The following is a 27,415-nucleotide window of genomic DNA, read 5'->3' as shown; positions in this document are numbered from 1 at the left end:
ACTCATCATCTTCCGCAATCACTTCTGTAGAGTTGCTGGCCCATTCGATAAATGAATACAAACCTTCAAAAGCAATTCCTTGTAATTTGTTTTTTTAGGGCTTTGGTGCTAGCGATGTCACTTGAACCAGTGACAATGTCAACAACATACACGTTATTAATGAGTGCAGATGATGCCTCTGGATCTCCCTCGTCCTCAATCAATTGATGAATGACCCGCATGGCTTGGTATGGGGATGACTTCAAGCCATATGTGATGGTTTTAAATTCGTAGATATCCACCGGTGCATCAGGGCTGAATCTCCAATTCAGTTGGTAAGTTCGATCTGAGGGACGAATCAATACTTGACGAAACATTTTTACCACATCAGTGGTGAATACAACTGGGTGCCTTCGAAATCGAACAATGATGTCCTCTATATCATCCTGGAGTTGTGGCTCGGTCAGCAACTTATCATTCAATGAACCATTGGATGTTTTGGCAGAAGCGTCAAAAACCACTCTGATTGCATCAGAGCCTCCTTTCGGAACGGCATGGTAAGGTATTATACATCTAGACGATCCTATGGTTAACTCCATATGTCCCAATTTAAGATACTCTGCCATTAATTCGCAATGCTGTTTGCGAAGCTTATAATCTCTGGACAGTTTATTTTCCAAGGAGTAAAGGCGTGAGAGAGCTTGCGTTCTTGAAGAACCTAAATCAGGTTCGGATGAGTGGAATTGTAGTGCAACCACATAAAACCCAGAAGTGTCCCGGTAGGTCGTTTCCTTAAAAACTCTTCACATTCCTTGTCTTCTTTAGAAAGTGGAATAGGTCTACCAACTTCCTCCATCTCCCAAAACCGTTAAACTATATTGTCGATTGACTTGGTAGAAAGAAGACAGATCGATCTATTAGTGTTTTTTGCTATGGGTCCCATGATTACCTCTCCAAAAACAGTGTCTAATAATGAAGGATGATTGCGGTGAGAGGTGCATATTACTTGCAGAAAGAGATCTACTCCAAGAAGAAAATCTACTGTGCCTGGGGTGCTGAATTCTGGATCTACCAGATCATGAGTAAGAAACTCCTGAATTTCAATTGGAGGTGTAGGTTCTTGAGGTAGTGGAGCTGTGATGATTGGGATAACGAAAGCATTGGTCATGAACTGGTGGTCCGAGCTTCTTGGCTGCAGAGTACATTGAATCAAACCTTCTGGAGTTGGAATGTGGGTGTTATTTAAACCAGATACCTGACAGTCAGTCCTTACAGGTGTAAGTTGAAGACGTTTGGCACAATAAGATGTGTTGATTTAGGAGTTTTGGCTTGGTGAGTCCAACACCAAACGGATATCTTGGAACACACCTCTGTGGTCCTTTATTTTTGCCAATGTAGTTCCCAACAGTACTTTATAGGCAGATGAATCCATACTAGCCAAGGCTACTGCTGGATTCTAATCGTTGGTAGATGAAGTTGAAATAGATTCTACAGGTGGGTTACCTTCAGGTGTAGGAGTAGGTAGGTGGAGCATGGAATGGTGCCTTCCGTTACATTGTCTGCAGGTGAAGACGGATGTACACTGGCGAATTTTATGTTTGGGACATAAGCGATTTCTGCATCCTGGCCAAGTTATTGACATGCTTAATCTATTAATTGGAGAAGCCAAACAAAATTTAGGGCATTCCTTTATTACATGAGCCTCTTTACAAATGAAACATTGGAATCCCTGAGGTGATTTTGTGATGCTGGTAGGTGAATTCATGGTGTGCAGTGAGGTAATTGTTCAACTCACCAGATTGATTGCCCTTTGGTCTTGGTGGTGCAGCATGAATGCATTCTGCATGCATGCATGGTAAGTGGTGTCTAATAATGATCGTGTCAGTTGCTGGAGTTTGCCTTCAATAAAGGACCTCAGATCCACATAAGACCGGTGTACTTTGTCAGAATGTTCCCTCTCGAACACTTGACATAAGGGTTGATCTAGATATCTAAATATAATTTCAAATAATAAGTAATTTTCTCTATCTTTGATTTCTAGATTTCTGAAGCTGTCTACTGCTACCAATACATTAGACGTTAAATTTTCTAATGCTTCAATTGAGACCCGCTGAATGGGTTTGCCATTAATAAATTTGTTTATGTATGCTGAGGACAAACTTCTCTGGTTATTGTACCTTTGAAGTAATCTAGCCCAAGCCAGGTCGTAATTGGCTTCAGATCTTGGGATTGGTTTGATACAATCCAGTGCCGGTGGTTTAAGTACACCAATTAGGTAGGTGAATTTGTCTATATTAGAAATTCGTTTCTGGTTGTGAACCGAAGATATAAAAGAAAAGAAAAAGGGCCAGTCCAAAATACTGCCAGAGAATGAGGGTAGGATTGATGGACGCTGACATGAACCATTGTTTGGATGGTAGAGGTTTCTGCTTTAGACAACCTTGTACCTTCATCCTGTTCTTAAAGGCATTAACTCTAAGCAACAGCTCACTTAGAGATTCTTACACTGTTGAAATACAGTAAATTTGGAATTTATAGTTTACAATTAATAGAATTGGGGTAATGGAATAAAAGTGGCCTGAACACAAATTGTTTAATAAATTCATCCATGCCACTATTTGAATTAGTTCCAGAATAAGTAATATCATTGGGTGTGGCAAAAACATCACACCCAGTATTTCTCCATTAGAGCAGGTTATTCATCTGAAACCAGAATGATGTTATTGATTGACTCTAGAAGTTTATCAAACCATAATGTACATAAAACTTAATAGATGTTAGGAAGATACGTTTATCTATAGTTGACATGGGTTTTAATCAAACAGTTCAAGGCCTTTAACTAACTTTTTAATTTGAGTTTTCAGTTTATTAATAGAGGCTAAAAAGTCATTCTTCAACTAAAGAGTATTTTGCAAAATTAAGGTAAATAATATCTATTATATCATCCACTTATGTTTGATCTAATTGTGAAACTAAAATAAATTTCACAACTGTGATACTGACCCCACTCAATTTTAACTGAACTTCTACTTGCCTAAATCAAACATGATCTTTCCAGCCAGATTGGTGGTATGTTAACAGAAACTTTATGTAGTTTCAGAGGTTTTGCTTCTGAATGTAGATAATCGTCCAAATTATTTAATTTGTCTTCTTTTGTCATTTTAACAAAGTAACAAACTAATACCCTTGAATTACACATAGTATATAACGCAGTAAAGTATCAATTTTAGTTCTTTTTGATTTTTTGAAAGTATTTTACCCAATTAACCATAAGATCTTCCTCAATAAACTTCAAAACCTTTCCATGTCAAATAATGTCCAGAAGTGGCTCCTTCCTGTTTCATAAATCCCAGTCATCATTCTGAACAGATCTCCTTCCTCTCCCCTTCTTCTGACACAAGGTGTTCCTCCGGGGTCCTTCAACTTTCAACCCTTTTTTTCCATTTAAACTAACGATTTTCCTGATTCCATCCACCACACACAATACCAGCTATATGCAGACGATCTCCAAATTTATCTATCCCTCCATCCCTCCGATAAGCTTGAGGCCATCCAAAAGATACAATAAGATATTGATAGCATTAACGCATGGGTGTTAAACAATGATTTGAACTTGAATGCTGAAAAAACCAAGGCTATTCTTATTGGTTCCAAGCGCCTCCTTCATTCCCTGCCTTATTATCCCCTACTCTTCTATGTCTAACTCTACTAGCAAATGATGTTATATTAGGTTTTTAATAATTTCAAAGATAGGGAGCTCCGAAAGAAAAATTAATTGTTTTTAACATTTTGAAACAGTCACCATTTTTTATGCCCCCTAACTATACTTAGTAGACTCATCAATTTTGACTAATAACTATACACAGTTTTTTGTAGGAAGATAGTCTGGGTGGCAGTCAATAAAGGTATCAAAATAGTAGAAAAAGATATTAATTGTCAATCAAATTTTACCCCACTTAGCAGGGCTTTCAGATTGAAACAAAGATAACTAGACAACTCTTTAGTTGTCATCTATTTCAATTAGACAGCCCTGCAAAGTGGAGCAAAACATTGCTTAACAATAAATAGTTTTTTCTATTATTTTAATACCTTTATTGACCTCCACCTGGACTATCTTCCCACAATCTACGGTCAACTATTATTATTATTTCTTCCGATATATATATGGTTTTCATTAATGTAATGATAAATTGGGGTTAAATAACTGCCTTTTGTTCCATCTTGTACTATAACAGAATAAATAATTATTTGCCACAGTTGGATTCGAACCCATTCGTTAGTTGCACAGCACCTTACAGAACTAAGAACAATTATTTTCTACTTTACTAAAGCCAGCCTTTACTGAACATAAAATTCCTTGATCCTGATCCTTGATAGTAAGTCAGATGTAGTGTTTAATGGAAAAAAAAAAAAAAAAATTATATGTTTTAAATTGTCACCTACAAGGAAATTATAATAATCTTCACTTTAAGATTACAGTCCCATTTCCTAATCACATTAATAAAAATGGTAGAATTTATCCATGCTTTACAATTGAATCCAAAGAAATGTTTTCATACACTTGAAACAAAGGTATTTTAAAAACTTCTGAAAATAATTTTCAATTATTAAATATCAAACAAATTGATTTTGAAAAAAAATAAGTTTGACCGCAGTGAAGCAATATTATTTAAAATAAATACATTGGACTACATTTAACCAATATTATTTAAAATAAAACTATATAATAATAAATATGTTGGACCACATTTAACCAATATCATTTAAAATAAAACAATATAATAATAAATTATTTTTTATTCACAACAGTTATCTTCTAAATTAATATATATATTACACATTCCACACATTTTTGTGATTGGTTCATTTTATTGGTCATTTCCCCACAGCCAAATTATTTAACTTATCTATTTAGATATATACAACTCCAGGTACAAATATTTATAACAAGCTCTCAAAAAAATAAACAAGCTTTTTCCAGCTATATTTTTACTAGACCACTTTTTCTTGGAGCTATTACATCTTAAAAGCCCTCAGAAAAAAAGGCCAATCATGAATATATTAAAATTTTTGATCCACTGATGTATATTTTATATTGCATGTGATTTTAGACAACCAAGTATAACCAATTTATGTTTGCAATCGGACTACCCTGTGTAACAGACCATTATATGTAATTTAAGTTGAGCAATATTTTCTGCTTTATAGCTACAATGATAACATTGGTAAGGCTTCTCAGCAGTATGTTGTGCCGTAATGTGTCGATTGAAAGGCCTAAGATGAACTGATTTATATTGATGCAAGAGGCCTTTCTCCATATGACGGTTTCTAATATGCCTTTTCAAATTACTATTACAGATTGATATATATTCACAATGAGGACATTGATGAGGCTTCTCACCAGTATGACGGGCCATTATATGTCGATTTAAATTACAAAGTTGAACCGATTTATGTTCACAATATGGACATTGATGGGGCTTCTCACCAGTATGACGGGCCATTATGTGTTGATTTAAACTGGCAAGTTGAACTGATTTATATTCACAATGAGGACACTGATGAGGCTTCTCACCAGTATGACGAGCCATTATGTGTAGATTTAAAGGACTAGGATGAACTGATTTATATTCACAATCAGGACATTGATAAGGCTTTTCACTAGTATGATGGGAAATTATGTGCTTATTTAAACTACTGAGCTGAACTGATTTATATTCACAATAAGGACATTGATGAGGCTTCTCACCAGTATGACGGGCCATTATATGTCGATTTAAATTACTAAGTTGAACCGATTTATAATCACAATAAGGACACTGTAGAGGCTTCTCACCAGTATGACGGGCCATTATGTGTCTTTTTAAATCACCTTTTCGAACTGATTGATATTCACAATTAGGACACTGGTGAGGCTTCTCATTAGTATGTCGAGCCATAATATGTGATTTTAAACTTTTACGTAAAGCAGTTTCATATTCACAATGTGGACATTGATGAGGCTTCTCACCAGTATGATGGATCATTATTTGTTCATTTAAATTACCAAGGTAAACTGAATTATATTCACAATGAGGACATTGATAGCCCTTCTCATCTGTATGATGACACATAACAGGAATGTTAAGATCCGTCTTTTCTTTGAGCTGATCTGTCTCATTGAGTGAATGTTTAGTATCTGTAAAACAATAAATATAATGTTATATATGTATAAATATAATAGTTAAACTAATTTTAAATAAGAATGACCTGGGTTGCATTAAGAAAAATCAAAATTTATAAATTGTGTTAATAATGATAAATAATTTTTAAATTTTTGTTTTTCAGGCAACAGCCTAGGTCAGATTAACAATTAAATTATGAAACACCTATTATTCAAATCATTCTAAAGAACATTATTTGAATTTCATAGCTCCAATATTTGTTAATATTAATGATTCAGTATTCTAGAATTTAAAAAATGAAAATATACCCAGATATTCCAGAAAAAAAAAATTGTAGAAACCCATTAATAATACTCGAAGTCTAATTTACAATTCATGAGAAATCCCATTGTAAACCATTAATTGCCAAACTGTTCTATTGGAGTCAAAGAGGTGGTGCGAAAACTGAAAAAAAATATTGATGCTTACCGTATCGATATATCTTCTCATCTGTATGATGGAATCTTATAAGTTCTTTTAATTGACTAATCTGAACTGATTTATATTCAAAATATTTTGAAACACCTCTTCCTATTTGGCCCAATTTTGTAGGAAAGTGGTTAATTATTGTAAACATGGTCCATTTTTAATTTTAACTACTATTTTTACCTACAAATGTGAAAAAAAAGGAAATTTCCTGGATATGCTTATAGTTTAATAATTAATATTGCAACACAAAAACAACCGGTAGTTCTTGAATTTTTAAAACAGTATTTTTTTAGGGGGAAAAATAAACTTAATTTTCCTTTTCCTCCTCCTCCAAAACCCCTGTAATACAAATTTTCAAACATATCAAAGACTAAACATATTTTTTCAATATTATGTTTCAATATGAGCCCAATCTATGTTCCATCCAACTTGTAAGAACGTACTTGGATAATGATGTCTGAGTCGAAATCTATAAAACCCAATTTGAACCGTCTCAATCCGCCAACTAACCTCACCTAGGTTTCTGAAACCTCTTAAACTTTAAAATGACTTTTATTAAAGGTCCAGTAAGAGTTAAAGAATGAAAATTGAGAATTATCACTTCTCAATAAAATTCTCTTTCATTTGATACCTCAATCCATTGCACTGGAGAGCGGATAAGGTATATATCGTACTGTAATGTGTGTGTGTGTGAGAGAGAGCGATAAGATAATAAAGTAAGGCAAAAATTATAAGCAAAAAATAACTGTTTTTCATTGTTTAAGTTTGTATTACTGGGTTTTTGGAGGTGCAGAAAAAGAGTTATGTATATGAGTGGTGTGAGGATGCTCTCTATAGTACTTGGACCAAGTGTCCCCCTCCTGTACCAGTTCAACAATCACTTATCACTTCCTGGATGGATCTCACACGCCTTCCTCCCTGGTGATCAGTGGTCTTCTTCCCTCCACTTTTGTCTTATGTCATTCTGGCCGTTTTTCCAAATTCATTCTAAAGTGATGCCCAAACCATCTTAGTTTAATCTCTTCAACAGAGGTTTCAACTGGCTGTACCCGGAGGTATGACATTATGGTCATTTTATGGATTCTGTTTCTCCTAGCCTTTTCTTCAGGCTTTTTCAAGTATCTCATCTCCATTGCCTAGATCTGCCTCTTTTGTTTGGAGGTAAGGGTCCAGGACTCCAAGAAGTAAGGATGGGCAAGAACGTTGACCTGTACATGGATAGCTTTCTTTTCTTTAACAAATCTCTTACGTTCAGAAAACCTTTCCAGATTAATTGAAATATTCTTTCAGAAGCTCCCCTTCTTTGTAACGTCTCTCCTTTCATATACTAACTTTCATTGATCAGGGCACCTATTTAAAATCCTACACCTGTTCCCAGATCATCACTCTGGATTAATATTTATGTTGAAGCTGGAAAGCTCTTCTTGCATGAATTTAATATTATACTGTATCATAGGTCTGGGTCATCTGCAGAAAATATGACAATGTGGCACAGTGTGAAGGGGGCGGCCCTAGATGGTACTATTAGAGGATAGCATAATTTCACAATAAATAATAATATTATCTTCAAAAAATTTGAACCATTTCATTTCATGACTTTTTTATTTGCAACCTTTACAATAAACAATAAATATGATTATTCTCGGTTAATTACAAAATTAAAGTATATTTTAGTATTTTAAATTAAAATACCTAAATAAGGCAACAGCAAAATTTTCCTTCTTCCACTTCTAAAGATGAATATAATCTATCTTATATTTTTCTTCATTGTTATACGTTTTAGGATAACTGCCCCATATTCATGCACCTTTACAATCTTGTCATATTTTCGATTTCACTATTGAAATCATGTCACTCAGATATCAGGGTTGAAAATTGTTTTACACTCCATTATTTATTTCATTTTCCTTCACAATAATGAAGAATTTCAATAGTGAAATTGAAAATATGACAACATTGTAAAGGTACAGGAATATGGGACAGTTGATCCGAAACGTTGTACAACAATGAAGAAAAATATAGAATCGATTATATTCATCTTTGGAAGTTTTTTAATCTCAACAATTTATAAAAATTAATACAATCAAACTTCCTAAAAAGAAAATTCAGAAAACAAAATAATTTTCAGCAATACAAGTATCTACCACTAATTCTATCATGAACCAAATGGTACTGCCAATCGTTTACAACCAAAAATTCAATTTAGATGTATGGGACAGGAAAAAAAACTTAGTTTCTTATTCTCATCAGCTAACAAGGAATCATAATGTTCGGTCAAGAGTAGTGAATAATTCTAGTCCAAACTTGTTTTTTGTATTTCCAAGAGGCTTTGCATTAGTATTTGTCATTATAGAGCCCCAGATAGAGAGAGTACTTATAATATAAATCAAAATAGTAAAACTTTAGCGGACCCAGTGATATTATATTACAGAAAATTACAAAATTACATGACTAGACCCCAAATAGTAATGTGAAAATCCCACTTTAACAATTTTTCCATACATCTGAGGAGTTATTGTACACTCCTCATGACTCAACATTCCATCCCACCAGTGCCGCTTTTGAATCTGAAATTTAGATGTAACATTAAATTTTCATTTAGCGTTTTAGTTTATCACTGTCCACATTTCTAGGTGCATGATTCTGGGTCTGAGATTTTGAAAGACAAATACTGATAGGATGGGAAAACGAACAGCGAAAAACAAGCTTGAATTAGACGTGCATACTCCCCATAAACCTAGACTCTATTCCTTGTGATAATCTAATATGAATAAAAAAACTGAATTGCTTTTTTTTCCCCCTTAAGATTGAATATTTGGCGGGAAACCTTGGCTTATAGCTCATGACCTCTCCGAGCCGGAACTGGCTTTTTCTACTTACTACTTGTATGTTTACTACTTTTCAATGTGTAAAGACATCTGATGCGTATTGTTATTGTTAATCATTTCTTGTTTCACTTCCAAATGTGGAAATTCAGAGTAAACATCTTCTTAAAAGCCTATGGGTTGTTGGAGATTATTTCTAAAGATTTTGAGCCTCTCAGAAACCAGCAATGTAAAGAATATAAGGTGTATGTACCAAATACTGCTGAAGCCCAAAACTTAATAGTAACAATAGTGAACCAGAGAGACTGCAAGTCAAATGTATTCTAAAATATGTAACATATATGAGAAAGATGTTTCTCAACATAAGTTTGAACTTTTGTAAGAATTCTTTGATTTTAAATTTAAGACTTAGATAGACTTGTCAAGCTATATAGGCTCAATTAAAAATTTAGCATTTAGATTGAAGTCAGTAGGCAATGATATACCAGGGCCCTGTTTCATAATAAAGTACAAACTAATACTATTTGTCTTGTTGATTTAACTTAATACAATTACGACTTGTACAATAGTAACTAGTACTTTAGTACTTTTTAACTCCTGTAATATCACTAATAGTCCCCCCTATTATAAAAAAAATAAGTATTAGTGTAATTAACACGTTATTTCTATACTTGTATTTTGAACTAATAATATTAGCTTTCATTATGAAACAGCGCCCAGATGATATGATTATTTTCAAAGTAATAACTACACTTCCAGAGCAGTATAAATATTTTATAAGTGCTTGAGAAAGCACAGGCTCTGATTTGAAAACTCTTTCCAATTTAACTACAAGATTGATGGCTGAGAAAAGAAGCTCTTCAATTTCTACTGAGGAAACAGACATTTCAGTTGCGTTTAGAACATATGCAAAAAGAAATTGGAGAACTGCTTCTAACAAGAGAAAATGTTTTTCTTGCTCTAAAGAAGGACATGTGAGTAAAGACTTCACAACCAAGAAAAAACCCTGTGGTGTTTGTAAAAAAAGAAACCACCAAGAGAAGGACTGTTTCTTTCGTTAAAAAAACAATGTGAAAACAACAGTTTCTTTCCTTAGTGAAAAAATGTAGTAAAAAATCAACTGAATAGATCTTAGATTCAGGTTCCACAAGACATATGACCAACAACATAAGTGTATTGTCGCAGGCACAACCTATTGATACTGAGGTACATCTTGCTAGCAACTGTGCATCCATAACAGCCAAAATGGTTGGTTGTATAAAAAGTGACAATTGTCCACTAAAAGATGTGATGTACATCGCTGATCTAAGCAGCAATTTGTTGTCTGTTGATAAAATACAAAATGGTGGATACGTAACTTTTTCAAAGGCAAAGTGAAAATTGTAAAAAAAAAGATACTGTGATAGTTGGAAAAAGATGTCAGACTTCATGTTGTGGACTTGAAGATTGAATCAAATGTGAAGGCTTATTTTACAAATGTACCTGAAACCAAAAAAATGAAAGAAGACAATGAAACATCTGCATCTGAACCATTAGATTACCTTGAAAAACAGGAAGATACTAAAAGAACATTTAAAAATGAGGTTAATTGTGGTTCTGAATCTGAAGAAGAAATTGGTGGAAATATTAGCTTAAAATGGGAGGAGGAAACTTTAAGATAGTTAAATTGAGCAAAATTTAAAAAGCCCTGAAATTGAAAAACGGCATGAAACTCTCCACTCTCACCCTCCATGGTAGCCTTACTTATCTGACTTTTCAAACAGACAATTATAGTGAGTAGGTTGGTCGATGAGCGACGTTTCACAATCTCACAAGAGCAGATTATAACACACAAAAAGGCAATCCTCTTGAAATATTTGTTTAGAGTGGGAAGAGGAGACTTTAAGATAGTTAAATCGAGCAATGTTAAAAAAGCGCCTGAAATTGAAGAATGGCATCTTTACATGGTGACTCAGAAATTTGTGTCGAAGATGAAGAAATAATAGAAGAAAAAATTAAGATATATACTGGTACTAAGAAGAAGAAGAAACCCAGAAAGAAAAGGGGATTTAGTGATCCAATGAATACTATTAAACCTGGTGAATATTATAATTCTGACTGTGAAAAGTAAAGATGTAGTTGAAAGATGAGAAGTCCAAATAATCTACAAAAGGACAGAAGACCAATTGGAGATGTTTGAACCAGGGACTCAATGAAGTGATTGTGAAACATTGAAATAAATAAAAAAATTGTAACTTAAAAGCTTTTTACTGTTTTTTTCTATACACAAAACTAATATTGTAATTCAAAAATTATTTTGTTAATGTATGTAAAATGAAAATTCTGCTAAATCTGTTTTTGTAAGAAAAATTATTTAAAACTAAATTTGATAAAAAAATTAGTATTTAAGAGGGTGTGTTAAAGTAAGATGAAAAAATTCAATTTTTATTGTATACATGTTGCTCTGTGGCAAACAGTGAATATATTGATTGTAGTTCTCTAACCATTATGTACTTAGTCTAATGGCCAGTAGTCAGTTGGTAATTGCCACCAAGACTTAGTAATGTGTTCTGTTGGTTCTCACTACAGTAAGAAAGTTTTATTTTATGTTATCTAACCGTAACTAATAAAACAGTAAAAACATTTTATTGTATCTGCCACACCCCCGCATTCATGTGCATGTCATATTATTTAGAACCATTTCTGACAGTACATTTAACACAATATAATTTTAGTTCTTTGAACTTTTTCCGCATAACTGCCAACGATAAGAAAAGGAACACACACTAAAAGTTATACTTAAGAGAATTTAGTGAATTGACTCTACTGTAAGAAGTGGTTATCAATGTGAAAAAAAAAACAATTAAGTATTTTGCCCCAACCTTTTCAGCAAAATAATTTATATTTAAGTTGAAATAGGATATCTCAGGATACTTATTAAATGGTACTACTCATGAGTTAGTTCTAAGGTTAATTTGAATAGCTACAAAATTTGTCTAAAAAAGTTAGATCATTTTAGGAAGATTTTTTGGGGGGAATTAGAACCTTTCTAAATCGTTCCCTAGCCTGGAATTACCACATCAACATCAAATTAACCCAAACCTATACGAAATTAGTGATGCTGTATTGTATCCTTATTACAGAATCAGAACCAAAATCTGATAAAACTATTCTCATTTATAAAACAATAATTAGGCCATTACTGATGTATGGTTGTGAAGTATAGGGAGCAGCATTCTGAAAAGAAAAAATTGCAGGCGTTCCAAAACAAGATTCATCATCTTGGGCAATCTAACCACATTGCGAAAACTGAAGCCCAGGCTGATCCAAGACATCATGTTATAAACTCTTTATTGATTTATTTTTATTATTACTAAATTTTACTTCATTTTTTATTCTTTTCTTCTTCTTTAATTATTTTTCAGGACAAGTAATTTTTTTTTAAATTTATTCTATATATTTTTTTATTTTGTTTCTTATTTTTCTTTGAATTATTATTTTATTTTTTAATTGATCCTGACTATTTTTAATTATAATAGTTTGTGATTATATCATTGTCAATAGTTAGGGGTGCCTCTTGCACGAGACTATATCCCCTCTAATATCAACTGTTAAAAAATAACTTACAAACAGTTACAAAAACCATGTAAGGCCAACCAGTGCCGATCTGGTAATAAACAAAATAAAAAAAAAGATTTAAAGTGTAGAATCATAATTTCATCAAGCATGGAATCAATATTTTTAAAAATGTAAGATAGCTTCAGAGTAGGATTTCCTATATATATATTTTTTTTTTTTTTGGAGTACTAAGTTGAAAATTAATTATTTATAAAACAAAAAACACATAGTGACTTGTCTACTTCTGATGATATTTTTTAAAAGAAATTTCAGTTAGCTGAGTGTGCCCGACTCCATAAGTTCTCCTTTCCTAGTTACAGCCGTGGCTATAAAGTGAATACTGTAATGACGGTAACTATCTTACAGTTTACACCATGACAGTGGCTACAAAATTTGCTATAATGGTTTTAAACTGTTGCCATGATGGGCCTTTACTGTTTCTGTGCAATTGTAATAAGCAATAAACCGCAGTACACTCTAACCAGTTAAGTCTTGCACCAAGTTATTATTAAGATATTTCCAATATTCATGGATTTTAAATGTTTTTTCAGATATGATGTTTTGTGTATTTGGTGATTTTAAGATAATTATAATTTCAGAATTATATTACAATATTTCAATGAATGTTTAAAATATCAAATAATAATTTCAAGAAATAAATACAGGTAATTATTTTATTGAGATGATTTCATCAAGTGATCATTACTTTAGAAATAATCCTTTAATTTATACAATACATGATTTAAACAATGCTCAGGTATAGTTTCAAAGATTCATTGCTCAGGACACCAGAGAAACGAATATTAACTGACCCAGTTGGGAACTGAATCCACACTGTTTTGAACTTAGCACTCTCCCCTTAACATGCATGGCCACATTGATGCTGAGTTCAATTTTGAATTTTCGTTAAAAATTTAAAACAATATAAGATTAATATAAAATTTCACCCACCATCATAAATGTCCAGTTTTTCCTCTTCTTTGATATTATTTGTTTGGACTGCAACAAAATTCAATAATTATTTAATTTACAAATAATTTAATAACAATAAACTCATTGTGTTGCCTTTATGTCATAATTTTATATGTTATATAGTAATACAACTAATATAATCATATAGTATAGTATAAATATAGTAATATAATAAATATAATAAGAAATATCCTGCATTAAGATGAACTGAAATTATAAAACTTTAATAAAAAAAAGTTTTTTATAACGAAAAATACATAAACACAAAATAAGCCAAATCCATGATATGAAAACTAAATAACTTTATAATCATGAATGAAAACCTGTCATGATTAAAATTAAGTTTTTATAACTATAATTTTAAATTAAAAACTAATAAGAATGGTTAAAGATATATATATATATTTCTCATACCATATACAATAAAAAAAAACATAAGAAATCAATAATATAAAATTGTAAGAATCAGATGATGTTATATAATTTTCAAAATAAAATAATAAAAAAAAAAAGAAAACTTACTGGTATATAGATTTGATTGGTCAGTTTCATTTGTTTCTTCTTTAATAGATATGTCTAAGTTACTTATACCTGAAAGAGTAAGTTAATATAAACGTTTTTGATTAGATATTTAACTAAATAACCCAATTTTCTGAAGGTGCTTATAGTTAACCATAGATTAATATAAGAAGATGGTTGGGGGTGCAGTCAGCATCAAAAATACACAAATAAACAAAAAATTATTTATTAGTGCTGATGTCTCAACCTGAATTTCAGGCCTTTATCAGGACTGAAAAAACAAAAAAAGAGTAAACAATAACAACTCAGAAAACTAAAAAATAAAAAGAAAATAATAAATAAACAAACTTGGAAATATACATAACAATAAATATTTCCAAGTTTGTTTATTTATTATTTTCATTCTATTGCTTCTTCTCCTTCATTGATCTTCCCATTTAAATGGCCAAGTCTGGGAATAACAAAATAAATTCAGCAGGACTCCTGAGATCATCCAGGTCGCCGTACAGCTTGGTCACCAAGACAGAAGGTTAAGGTCATCTCTCCTTCCGTCTTTCCTCTATTAGGACACATGTTTGGAGAGTGTGCTCGGCTGTCTATTCAGTGTCAGCACAAATAAATATGTTTTTGTTTATTTTTTGCTGACCACACTGCCGACCATCTTCTTAATTTTGTAAAGGTTGAACATCACCTGTTAAAAGATATATATATTTTTTTTTTAAACTGACTACAGGAAACTCACTTATCCATCACAGTTGGGACTAATAAATTGCTAGTTAAGAGTGAGGGCTGGTTAATCCAGAGTTTATAAAATAAATATAAATTCATAATGTACAAGTCATATGTAGACTAATATATGATCTGGTTAAATTTATTGGATCAATTTATAATAAAATTAAAGACATGATTAAACTTGAATATACAAAGAATAGTTCAATTGTTAATATATAATGTTCACAGTCAGTTATTTTTAATAATTTTACCAAACATGTTTCCTCACTATTAAAATTTACTCCTATGAGAGGTTAATCACAACTGCAAAAATGTAAAACCTTTCTGCAAAAATGAGTGACTAATAATTGTTGGTAATTCACTGAGTGATTATTCCGGTTTACTAGGCAATTAATAAAGGACATTCACTCAAAAACTTCAAGAATCAATAATATAAAACTCAATATTATTCAAAAAATAATAATAAAGAAATCAGATGACAATGCATAATATTCAAATAAATTATAAAGCATACCATTAGGTTCAGTTTCATCAGTGACTTCTTCTTTAATAGAAATTCCTAAACTATTCACACCTGGAAAAGAAAGTAAATAAAAACAGTTTGTATGATAAGAGATATATTAACTAAATAACCTAATCTTACAACTTAAAGAACATGAGTTAAAAACGATTGCTCTTCTATTCAACAATATACCTATAAATGTTTTTTTTTTTTTTTAAAGTACAGAGAGGAATTAGCTGAATACTGAATAAATATTTATAAAAAATTGAGATTTAATATATAAAAATAAGGATTTAAAAAAACTGAAGAGCTGAATTCACCATAATTTTAATTTTTATTTTATTTATGGTTTGTTAGTGATGATCATGTATCAATTATCATCATTCAAAATGACTAAAACATTTCATTCCATCATCAAATGGAATAGAATATATTTTTTAAAACATATAAATGAAAGAGAAAATTAGTAATAACTAAATTGAAAATTTATTCAGGAAAATATACTGTGAAAAGCCATTAGTAGGACCAATCTAACTAATCCATAACGAAAAAAAAGGTATATTAGGTTTCTATCAAATTGTAGATTTAAAAAGGCAACACCAACATTGTTCAGCCTAAATGCAAAAATAGCTAGAATATTGGCCGATTGACTTTATTTGTACTTAAATATATTAAAAGTAGTTATCTTTTCAATTAAAGTTATTACAAATAATTAACCACCAGTGATAAGGAGAAATTAAAATTAATTTATTTTCTTTCTCTCAATTTTTAAATTATTAATAACTAATATATTCATACTTCTTTGCATTATATAACTTCATTTTTATTTTATTTTCTTAATTGTGTTATTTTACCTACTTATTCAATTACCTATATATACATATTTTCCTCTTCTCTCATCACTTCATTTTATTAATTCCATTCTGTAAAATTATTCACTTTATGTCATTCTGTTTATATTTTATTTTCTATATTAATTGGTTGTTATCTTGTTCTGTTCTTAGGCCTGATGAAAGCTAGAAACTCTAGCCGAAACGTTAGCACGATTAAATAAGTTACATCAAATTATTTGTGTTTTATTGTGACCGCACCCCCAACCATCTTTTCCTCATATGAGAAATTAAAATAATATAATATAAAAAAGTCTGTATAGTTCTAGGTCACTTCACTATTCAATAACATTAATATTGGACAATTAAAGGAAGTGAACCTTTTTAAATAGGTCTTTAATTTGTGTGCCCCATTACATAGCGAGGACAGTTATTAACAAATTTTATTCAAGCCAAAGAAAATAGCTAATAATCACTTACCAGTTCCATCCATGGCTAATCAACAACGATATAACCTAACGCACTGTTATAGACTGGCAGAGCGGCTGCTGGCCAATATCAAATCCTCGCATCTTAATAAAGTCTAAAATTCTCTTACAATCTCCAAGACACGATCCTTAAAACATGTTAAAGCTATTCTGTGCTCAATAATATAAAAAATAAATAAATCAGATCAGATCTTTGCTTAATTAAGTAATGCAACAAACGATATCATGCCAGATGATATTTTAATGTGTGATGTTAACCCTAATGTGGCAAAAAAAGTAAATTTAACATTAAAAAACAAAACAAATTGTACAGCCTTTTTTTCGTTTAGGTAAGGTTAGTGGATCAAAAAGAAAACTCAAAAATCGAGTTATTAAATACGTCTTAGTTTTTGATGAAAGGAATATGGTCCGGGTGCGGTCAAAAAAACTCAAATAGTAGAATTATACTATTTTATTGAGCCAACGTTTCACCCCACGTTGGAGGGCTTCGTCAGGGCTATTTTGACGGCAGTCAAAACAAAAGTCTTAGTTTTTGACTCACTAAGAGTGTACAATGCCGTGATAAAGCCAGCTTAGATATACGAGTGTGAGCATTGGCTCTAAAAGATACCCTAGAAAGCAGGATCGAGAAATTTGAACGGAAAGACCTCCAGAGCGATAATTACAGAGCCTTAATACTTGGATGAGAACTGACAGTGAAATGCTTGCATAGACTGGCCAGTCAATATCACGATATGAAAGTAAGAAGGTTAAGATGGGCGGGACATATTGCTCAAAGCAATCCATCAGTATGCCTCTACACAACAATGAATGCCAGTATAGTTGGCAAGAGACAACTTGGGAGACCAAAAACCAGAAGGATTAACAGAATCAAGAAAGATGCGAAGATCTTGCAACAAACTGGAAAGCAACAGTCCAAGATAGGCAGGTTCGGGCGACCAGAGATCTACAAGGTCTGTAAAGAAAAATTGAATAAAAAATAATCGAATTGAAATAATTTAATTGATGATCCTGCAATCGTAAAGTCATTACTAGCCAAAATACAACAACGAGAATTAATCCGAAAAGGAATCACAAACTTGGAAGGAGACATAAAGTAAAAAAAAACATCAGAGCGAACGGTAGCACAGTGAGTAAAGACTCTGTGCTACTGTATCTCGAGCTCGGATACAAAACTTATCAGATAATTATTTATTTTGTTACATTCTGAGTCAACTCTGTGGGTTCGGGAGCACACCAATCCTCAATAAAATGATAATATTAATTGCTTTATTTCTATTTTTTTAAAAAGAATTAAAAGCCTTTCCATTGGAAGGTATGAGTCTGGTTTATAATTAAATTGCCACCTCATTGATTTTTTTTTAAACATTAATTTAAAATGAAGTAATAATTTTCCAGGTATAATTAAATAAAATATTTTCTATGCTGTGTATAATAAAATATTTTACCTTTTTTTTTTTTTTTTTTAACAACTATCTCCATTAAATCACAAACAAATTACGTATTTGTATCAAACTTTAGATTTAAATTCTTTCCTCAAAATAAATGAATTTTTAATTAACTGTTCCTAGAAAACATTAATTAAAAATTTGACTAAGTTAGTTCAATTTTTAATTCAATCCTTACTTTTTAAAACAGGATATATATTTGGGGATCCTTAGTATTCACATTGAAATGAGTATGAATAAAACAGGGAAGAAGCAGGAATTTCTCAAAAACGGCTCAATGGATTTTCATTATAGATTTATAAAATTATTGGAAATAACATTTACTACAACTTCTATTCTCTTCACCTTTGCGTTGAAACGAACGGTTTTATAAATATTTACTTTAATGTGCGAAATCCCTATTAACTTTTAACGTAAACTTGCCTTCAAGGGGCGTGGCCTAATTCACACCCCCTAGCGCAATTTCTGCTTCGAATTATTGGTACCTTGAGATTTGAGTATCCACCGGGGTGTCTTCCCACTCAATATTTAATTTTTTTGTCAGTAATATTAATTATTATTATATAAGATATTATATTAACAAGGGTTTATTATTTTACATTGAAAATGCTGGATTTACTTTTACTCGGACCCAAGAAATTTGGCCCCCCCCTCTGTGCTTCTCTCTGACTATGGGTTTGTAATTCGTGTTTCTTTGAACGTGAAGTATAAATTATGAATTGATAAACTAGTATGTAAAAAAAGAAAGATATAATTGAGTAGCAAAATTGAGAATTTATTAATTTGATAAAACTAAAGGTTTTAAGTCATTTTGGCAAATGATTCAAGTTTTCAAATAACGAAAGGTCAAATTCATATTATATTAAAGTTCAACAACTAAAAGTTGATATTAAAAAAAAAAAAATAATTAAAAAGGTCAGTGAAATATCAGAAGTGGGCGTGGCTTTGTTGTTTTATAACCTACTGGCTTGTTTGGCAGAGTGTTGTTTAGTGTCAGTGGAAGTTGGTTTGTGTTCTTGATTATTTGCATATTTTTTAGTGTAGTAGGTTCAGATATTTTTAACTGTTAATAACTGTAGTTTTTTTAGTATTACTTTTTCCTAAACTTTTCCCTTTAAAATGTAGTTATATATTGCCCATGATATATAGGTTGTCTTTACATTATTATATGCTACTTGTTCAAATTATATTTTATTCTTCCGCATAGTTCAATACATTACATGTGGTGCATAAATCTCATCTATTTAAATGTCTTCATTAGTAGCTTGTATATCAAAATTAAAAATTATTTAATTAATAAAAATAATCATAAATTTATCTAATATTTCAAATTCCTTACTCCCCAGTTTATTTGTGAGCTTTTGGATGTATATATAATCGTAGTATGATATTCAGTGTATTGTGATATTCTATATTATTAGCATTGTTTTTTTTATTATTCATATTTTAACAATAATCTATTCTTATTCTGAGTTTATATGGGTGTTTGCAGGAAAAACGTCAATTCAACAAAATGTTTTGATGAATATTTCCAATTTATTCTCTCTTATTGCGTTCATGTGGCTTACCTGATGAGGTCTGTCAAGTTGGCATACACAGTTATTACTTTTTCAGATAATAATATTTTAGTAGAACAAGATAACAGAAGAAACAGAAAAACAAGACATTTCTGTCAAAACTTTCTTTATATTTTCATACAGATATACTCTAGTCTCAGCAAAAACGCTTCACAAATCACAGATATATCAAAAGTTATAAAATTAATAGGAGTATATTAAATGTCTTGATTCTCAGTTACAATTAGAAAAATACATATTTCACTATATACCAAAAAATATTCATCCACACACTACTGCTACTTGCAACTGCAAATATAATCAAAAATATTCTTTTCTGTGGGTAGAACCTCTCACCCCTGGTCCTTCAATTTTCAAGGTAGACCAGAGAGAACCAGGAAGAGAGAAATTGAAGAAATAAAATTGATTGACAACCTTACAGTAAGGAAAAGAAAATCTGGTTTTTGGGAATCCTGTTTCTGCCACATACTGCTTCTGTATGTTCGTAAAAGTTATTAGATATGACTTAACTTGATACAATAGTTGATGCTAGAAAAGAAAGGCATAATAAAACCAGAACATGCTTTTCTCACTTGTCCCAATTAACAGGAAGCCTAAGCTGAGGTTTCACAAGTAAGACAGGCTCATTTTGTTACTTCTTGAAGAATTGCCACACATTGTTAAAAATGAAAAAAACAACCTTTTTTTATTATTCTGGAGGGAGATTTAAAAAAGGCGAGGATAGAGAGGTTAGACCCTGGGGACATTTATTTATTGTGCTGTAATTCCTAATCTGGAAATCAGTGGGAAAAAAATCAACCAGTAAAGGTGAAGACTGATGAAATTTGAATTGAATAAATATTTTTTCCAAGATTTAAAACTCGAGGTAAACATTCAAAAGCATTAGTGAAGTGGTGACTTTTTAGAGCGGAACAGCCAGGGTAGAGAGGTTTTTGATAGTTGATAACTGATAACTGAGTACTGATGGCTGATTGATCAAGTAACAATTTTCAGCATATGGGAAAATACTAGAGGAATATGTTTTTTCCTTTTAAATCAGGAATTTCCAAACTATTTTGGGCTAGAGACCCCTTTTCCAAAATGAACTGGGACCTTGGACCCCATAGCCAAATTAATTTAAAAATCCTGTCTATTTTTTTCCTATTGATACAATATTCTTACCCATTTAAAAATTTGTGGTTGGTTAAGTGAGTAAACTTGATACCTTTTTCTCATCAAAATTTAACAAAATAAATAGACATAAAATACAGTAAATATTAAGTGTATGTTGTTTATGTCAATGCCTAAAAAACCAGTCTCGACCCCAAGGGAAAATTTTGAAGAGGATCAAAATTGACCACTTTGGGAATCCCTGTTCTAAATCATATGCAATAGAATGCCCACAAACAGCTCGAGATATGAATTTGAAATTTTTCGTGTATTTACCCATATCACCTTTCCCCAGCTTTACAAGAATATAGTTTGAAATGCTGTTTCCATATGAATAAAAACATGCTTAGTTATTTTTAAAAGCATGTGGTTCCCTTTAATCCATTAATGGCCATAACTTTTTTCTAAGAGTTTTATATTAAAATTCATGTAGAATGTCCAAAAAAATGTATTTACCAAGAAACTTTAAGTAGTAATATCAAACTTTTAAAAAAGGCCATCTGCCCCATCAGACCCGCCCCGCTAAGACCTCCAGGGAGTGACGGTCCTATATCATTTTTGAAATATTTGCTTAAAACTGGAAGAAGAGACTTTAAGTTAGTTTAATTGAGCTATATTTAAAAAGCCACTGAAATTGAAAAATGCTGTGAACCAGGGTCTTTCCTCCACCTTACTTGTTCCTTGTTTCCTCTTCTAGTTTATTTTTTGCTGTTACTTTATTAGAATTTTAAAACGTCCAAAACAAAAATAACTCGAACTATGGGCAACTGACCTATCAAAACGACAACCGACAAAATGGTTTAGAGCTCGGCTGATCTGTTGTGTGACATCATTCTCCATTTAACAGACTCTCAACCATGTTAAGTGTTATGTCATTTTAACATGCTAAAATCAGGAAATATTTATCCAATTTAACACAACTTTTTCCATTTAACACACTTCAATATATTGAACTAAAGATCATTAATTCCCTATTACAGGGAAGTACAATTATTATATGAAAGAAAAAAATAATTTATTGCTAGAGAATTTTAAATGTACTCCCTCGTGTCCAGTTTCGATAACACTGAACTTTGAAGTCTTAAAATATAATACGAAAATCAGCATCTCCTCAAAGTAAACTCACTGGAAATAGGACTTTCTGTAAGCCAAAAAAATTAAAGTAGCCAAATTACAAAAAACAACTGTGATAGCAAAATGAGACACATTTCATAGAGAACGAGGGGGTAAAAAAAAAATAAACAAATTAAAAGAGCTATTTTATACTTTAATAAATAATACATCATTAGATACATTTATACAAATAATAGTCATATATAATTTACCTGCTAGAAGTAAGAATTTTAATTAGAACAATGTGCTTTTATTTCATAAAACAAATTTATTGAATCGAAGTTAGCATCTGTTTTGTGATTTTTCAATTAATTTTTAATAATGTTCATGTTGAAAAACCTAATGTTTATTCACAGATGTGTGTTAGAGGTACCAAATTTTTCAACTCATTTCAATCCAGCAATTTTTTCAGTCTTTGAAGACAATTTTGTCTGAATTTTGTAAATTTTTAGTTGTAGTTAGCATCTTACATGGAAGTGCATGTTTCTCTTTGTTGATTCTTAATTAGAGCACCAAAACATTCATTTTGATTTCTATAACTGAGGCATTCAGTCGTAAAAAATGATAACTGACAAAATGAAAACTTGTGGGAAATTGATCGTTAAGTTTTGAGGATAATATTTAGTACTTATCTCCTACAAAAATCACAAAATTATATTACCCATTTATTCTCAGTAAAATTTTTGTTGTTGCGGGAGGAGTACTTGCAGATACCTTATTTTTCATCCAAGTATGAGTTCCTGTTACCTTGCCATGTATCAGATACTATATTTTACAATATTATAAGCCCTAGGTCGTGAAACAGGTTATATGATATTTAGTGTGATTTGAACTATCATACAAGTCCTAATGCAACAATGCTGCCACGGTAGTAGATACTGTCATGATAGACCTAGTAAGTGTAAAACATGGTAATGGCAACAGATACCATGTTTACTTGACACAAATTCATATTTTGTTGAATATATTGAAACATTTATAGGTTGGCTCAAAATTATACATTATATTTACGTTTTACCACCTAGTACAGTTACCACATACTTCACCCATAGTTAACGAAATAAAAGTTAAAAATCTATTTTCGTAAAGTTGGCTAAATGATGAAGGGGCTATAAAATTTGGCTGTAAATCTTTATAGGTAAATTTATTTATTTTTATATAATTTCTCCCCCTTATTATGTATATTATCATTTAATATTTTCTTATATTATCTAATATTATCTTACTTTAGTATTATTTTATATCTTTTTGTTTTCAAATGTAATGTCATTTGTTAGCTGTGAAATTCCTCCTCTTCCATACCTTATTTATACATTGCATTTGCTTTCTGTCGTTTAGAAAAGTGAGTGTCTTGTTTGTTCTTTTTTCTCGACCTTTATTTTATTCTTATTTTCCTTATTTTAGTGTGCACTGTATTTTTATATTTCCCATTTATTTACTTTTTATTTGTTTCATTAATTGTCAAATACTTGTTTTGTAATAATTTTTTATTTATTCTTTTCACATCCTATTTGCTTTGTTAAATTTTGTATAATCTTTCTCATATTTTAAATCATTTTTAGCCATACCTTAGTTTAGGTTTATTTCATGTTATGTATTCTCTTACTTTGTTACATAATTTAAATTTTTTGTAACTTTTTTAGCCTGCTAAATGGGGCGAAACTTTGGCTCACAATAAATATTTTAATTACTATTCCAGTTCTTTTAACCACACTCAGACTATCTTCCTTTTATATTTTGTCTTATCTTTTTTAGGAGTTACTTAGATTCAATTTATTTATATTCATATATGAAATCATAATTCAGCTCTTCATGATTGCTATCACCAAAAGAGCTCTTGCCAGAACTGTTACTGACATTTAAAACATTGGAATTAATTTTCTTATTATTAAACAATATACTGGGTCAGGCCACCATGTTTGTCAGTTATCATGAAGAAAAAAAAAATTCTACACATCCCAATTAAAAACCAGTGAAATCAGCTTTAAGGAATCATATATTGCCAAAATCTTCAACCAAAATGTCAGAACCATAACTTTACGACTGAATGCCTCATACCTTATTTGCCATGTCTATCTTGTTCCTTTTACTTTTTTTTGAGAGAGAATCAATAATAAATTGCAGAATTCCTTTTACTTGTCAAATGTCTTTAAATTTGTTCAGTAAAGATTCATTCATTTTTGGAAACATTTCTATCAATTATACTAACTTGAAAAATGCTGTAAAAATACCCTTTCATTTCATTGCTCTAAAGAACTAGTTTTCTTTTTAAAAAATGATTTATTATAAACAATTTTATAAAATAAAATTCATAAAATGTTGATTTCTTGCTGTCTGGACAAAAAGTTTCATTTATGATAAAATATATTTCAGGAATTATAAGACTTAGAGATGTTTGCAAGCACTTAAATTAAAGCTAGTTAAATGTACTACTATATTACATTTATCTTCGTAGGAGTTGTGTTTTTTATGATATTTGACAAATTTTTATCTGAACAACTAGAAATCAACGTTTTGTTGAATATCATGAAAACTACAAAGATAAACATTACAAATTACTTTAGTCCATTAAATTTGCTTTAATTTGAGAGCTGATATACATCTATACGTCAAATGATCTTAGAGATATAGATTTTTTAAAATAAATTCACTAACTATTGATTTTTCAGTGCAGTCCTCATGTAATGTTGCTTTTTAAAAAGCTATATCTCGAGAACTATTGAACCTAAATAGCTCTATTAGGGCTCATATTTTAGCTAATGTACTCTTCTTTAAATGGTGTTGCATTTGATTTATTAGAGTTATTGAGATAATTTTAAAGATATGGATGATTCGAAAGAAACATTTTTTTTTTAATGTTTTGAAATGACCGCCATTTTTTAATCCCCCTACCTCTACTTGGCAGACCCATCAATTTAGACTATTAATTATTCATAGTCTTCATTAAAGTAATAAAAAAATGGGGGTGTAATTACTGCCTTTTTTCTCCTCTTGGGCTCATGTACTATACATATCCTTTTACGAGACAAGGTTATTTGGACTCAGGGGGCTTCAAAACTTGTAGTTCCGTTAAGAACTGGAATTTTTCACTTTTACAATACTATATATTTCATATATATGTAAGTGGAAGTAAAAATAAAAGCCCTAAGAAAAAATGTCAAGTAACACTTTCATAGAGTTGTATTTATGGTACTAAAGAATTTAATAAGACCAATGGGGTGAAGAAGTAGAGAAAAACAAGTTTAAGAAAGGTCAAACCTAAATAAAATGACCGAAACGTCACCAATTTGTCTAAAATATGTACATATAATATAGATATACATGTATATCTATTATATGATAAAAAGCCTTTAGTAATCAATCACCCAGTAATTTTTTATTTTACATCATGAGTGGCGCTATCTGTTAGGACAGCGTTGAAGCTGTCAGTTCTTTCGCTCGATCATAGATAGCGACACTACAGTCTTAAAAGACAAATTAGTACAAGAACTGGGGTTTAAAAAAAAGGCAGTTATTTCACCCCAATTTTCTATTACTTTAATGAAAATTATGTATAATTACTAGTCAAAATTGATGAGTCTGCAAGTATAGGTAGGGAGAATAAATGACAGCAGTTTCAAAACAAAATTAATTTTACTTTCGGAGCACCATATCTTTAAAACAACAAATAGAAAGCCTAAGAGAACATTATTTAAAGTAGCGTTAATTTGCTAAAATACGAACCCTAATGTAGCCATTTACGTTCAATAGTTCTCAAGATATTGCTGTTTAAAAAGGAAAATTTCTTAAGAAATGAACTGAAAAATCAGTAGTCAGTGTATTTATTTTGAGAAATCTATATCTCAGGAACTATTTGACGTACAGATGTCAATTAGCACTCAAATTAAAGCTAATTTAATGTACTATAAAGTACATTTCTGGCTGTTCGGATATCTGCCAGCACTCTAATTAGAGCTAGTTAAATGTACTATAAAGTAGTTTATAACGTTTATCTTTTTAGGTTTCGTAGTTGCAGGGCAACATGAAGTCTTCATGTGAAGCAGATACGCTTACTTACGCTCAATAAGCGCCTAAAGCGCCTTTGCTCTCTATTTCACAGGCGGTCCGCCTTAAAATTGAGTCAGCGACTACATAAATATATTTATTTACTGAAACCCATTTGGACATATGCTTCACAAATATACGGGAAAACCAAAAAAACTCGCCTAAACAAACTGCAAATATTTCAATCAAAAACACTACGCCAGATTATACAATCCAATTCAAATAAAGAAGAACTTTTAAACGATTTGTAGGTAAAGAGATAAGAAAACTCAAGAGCTGACTTGATTGTCACTGCTGTCTTGAATCAGCAATAATCAATACCTGAAGTCCCTACAGATTTATTTTATACCTCTAGGTGGCTGAGTCATATTAAAGTTTTTTATATTTTTTACCAATTATTTATCATATAATGTTTACCGCTGTATGGCGCTTTTCACCGAATGAACTTATTCGATCCTATCGCCTTGATCAAGTCTTGATGGTCGGATGGTCTTGATCATTAATCCAATGTGTAAATAACTAAATGTATTGATTTAAATCAAACTTTCAATTGTATTCAATTAATTTATCTTCATACCTAAATATATAATTGCCGGGTCTGCTGTTAAGTTATATATAATGTAATTATTATCGATACATTTTTTAAAAACTGTGCGACTGTTTACTGTCTAAGTGTTTACATGTAGCCGTTAGCAGTCATTGCTGCGATAGGTGCTGTCAATTACCACACTAACAGAAGAGACAATAGTACCGTTTTTAAAAGTATTCTGGCATTACCAGTGATGTAGCGAGAGGGATGGGCTGGGATCTCTTGAGCTCTGCTTTACCCCTCACACGTGGGGGATAGAGTGGACTCAGGGATCCTCAGGTCGATTCTGTAAATATTGTATATATTATTTTATCATTATGTTATTTTATTTATTTATTTTTCATACAGATAGTCTGATTATGTTCATCTTGTCTATTCTTTTGTTTGTATATATTTTAAGAGAGTTTTTTATTTTATTT

At 31.0% G+C, this 27,415-nt stretch overlaps 2 protein-coding genes across 5 annotated transcripts in view; one reads left to right on the top strand and one right to left on the bottom strand.

Moving 5' to 3' along the window:
• The window catches only part of LOC106692829 (zinc finger autosomal protein), a 47,417-nt gene extending 30,034 nt beyond the window's left edge, over positions 1-17,383 (bottom strand). The window contains exons 1-6 of one of the 3 annotated variants that reach the window (XM_067046485.1): positions 17,069-17,339; positions 16,629-16,681; positions 15,771-15,830; positions 14,528-14,596; positions 13,985-14,032; positions 6,026-6,157 (exon numbers count right to left, since the gene is read on the bottom strand). In XM_067046485.1, coding sequence (XP_066902586.1) covers positions 6,026-6,092 — 67 coding nt within the window. In that variant the 5' untranslated portion in view covers positions 6,093-6,157; positions 13,985-14,032; positions 14,528-14,596; ... (1 more) ...; positions 16,629-16,681; positions 17,069-17,339. Of the gene's footprint in view, positions 1-6,025; positions 6,158-13,984; positions 14,033-14,527; positions 14,597-15,770; positions 15,831-16,628; positions 16,682-17,068 lie in introns of all 3 variants that reach the window. The other 2 variants (XM_067046489.1, XM_067046483.1) reach the window with 2 other exon arrangements.
• Positions 17,384-19,432: 2,049 nt separating this feature from the next.
• Positions 19,433-27,415, top strand: part of LOC106692830 (uncharacterized) — a 35,667-nt gene continuing 27,684 nt past the window's right edge. The window contains exon 1 of one of the 2 annotated variants that reach the window (XM_014439029.3): positions 19,433-19,530. The gene's annotated coding sequence lies outside the window, so the exon portion shown is untranslated. Of the gene's footprint in view, positions 19,568-27,415 lie in introns of both variants that reach the window. The other variant, XM_014439028.3, reaches the window with a different exon arrangement.

This window comes from Halyomorpha halys, unplaced genomic scaffold, assembly GCF_000696795.3.
Source record: "Halyomorpha halys isolate HHAL.00 unplaced genomic scaffold, Hhal_1.1 Scaffold73.1, whole genome shotgun sequence".
Classification (NCBI taxonomy): domain Eukaryota; kingdom Metazoa; phylum Arthropoda; class Insecta; order Hemiptera; family Pentatomidae; genus Halyomorpha; species Halyomorpha halys.
The sequence above is the reverse complement of the archived record's forward strand: the minus strand, read 5'-3'. Positions and strand labels throughout refer to the sequence as shown.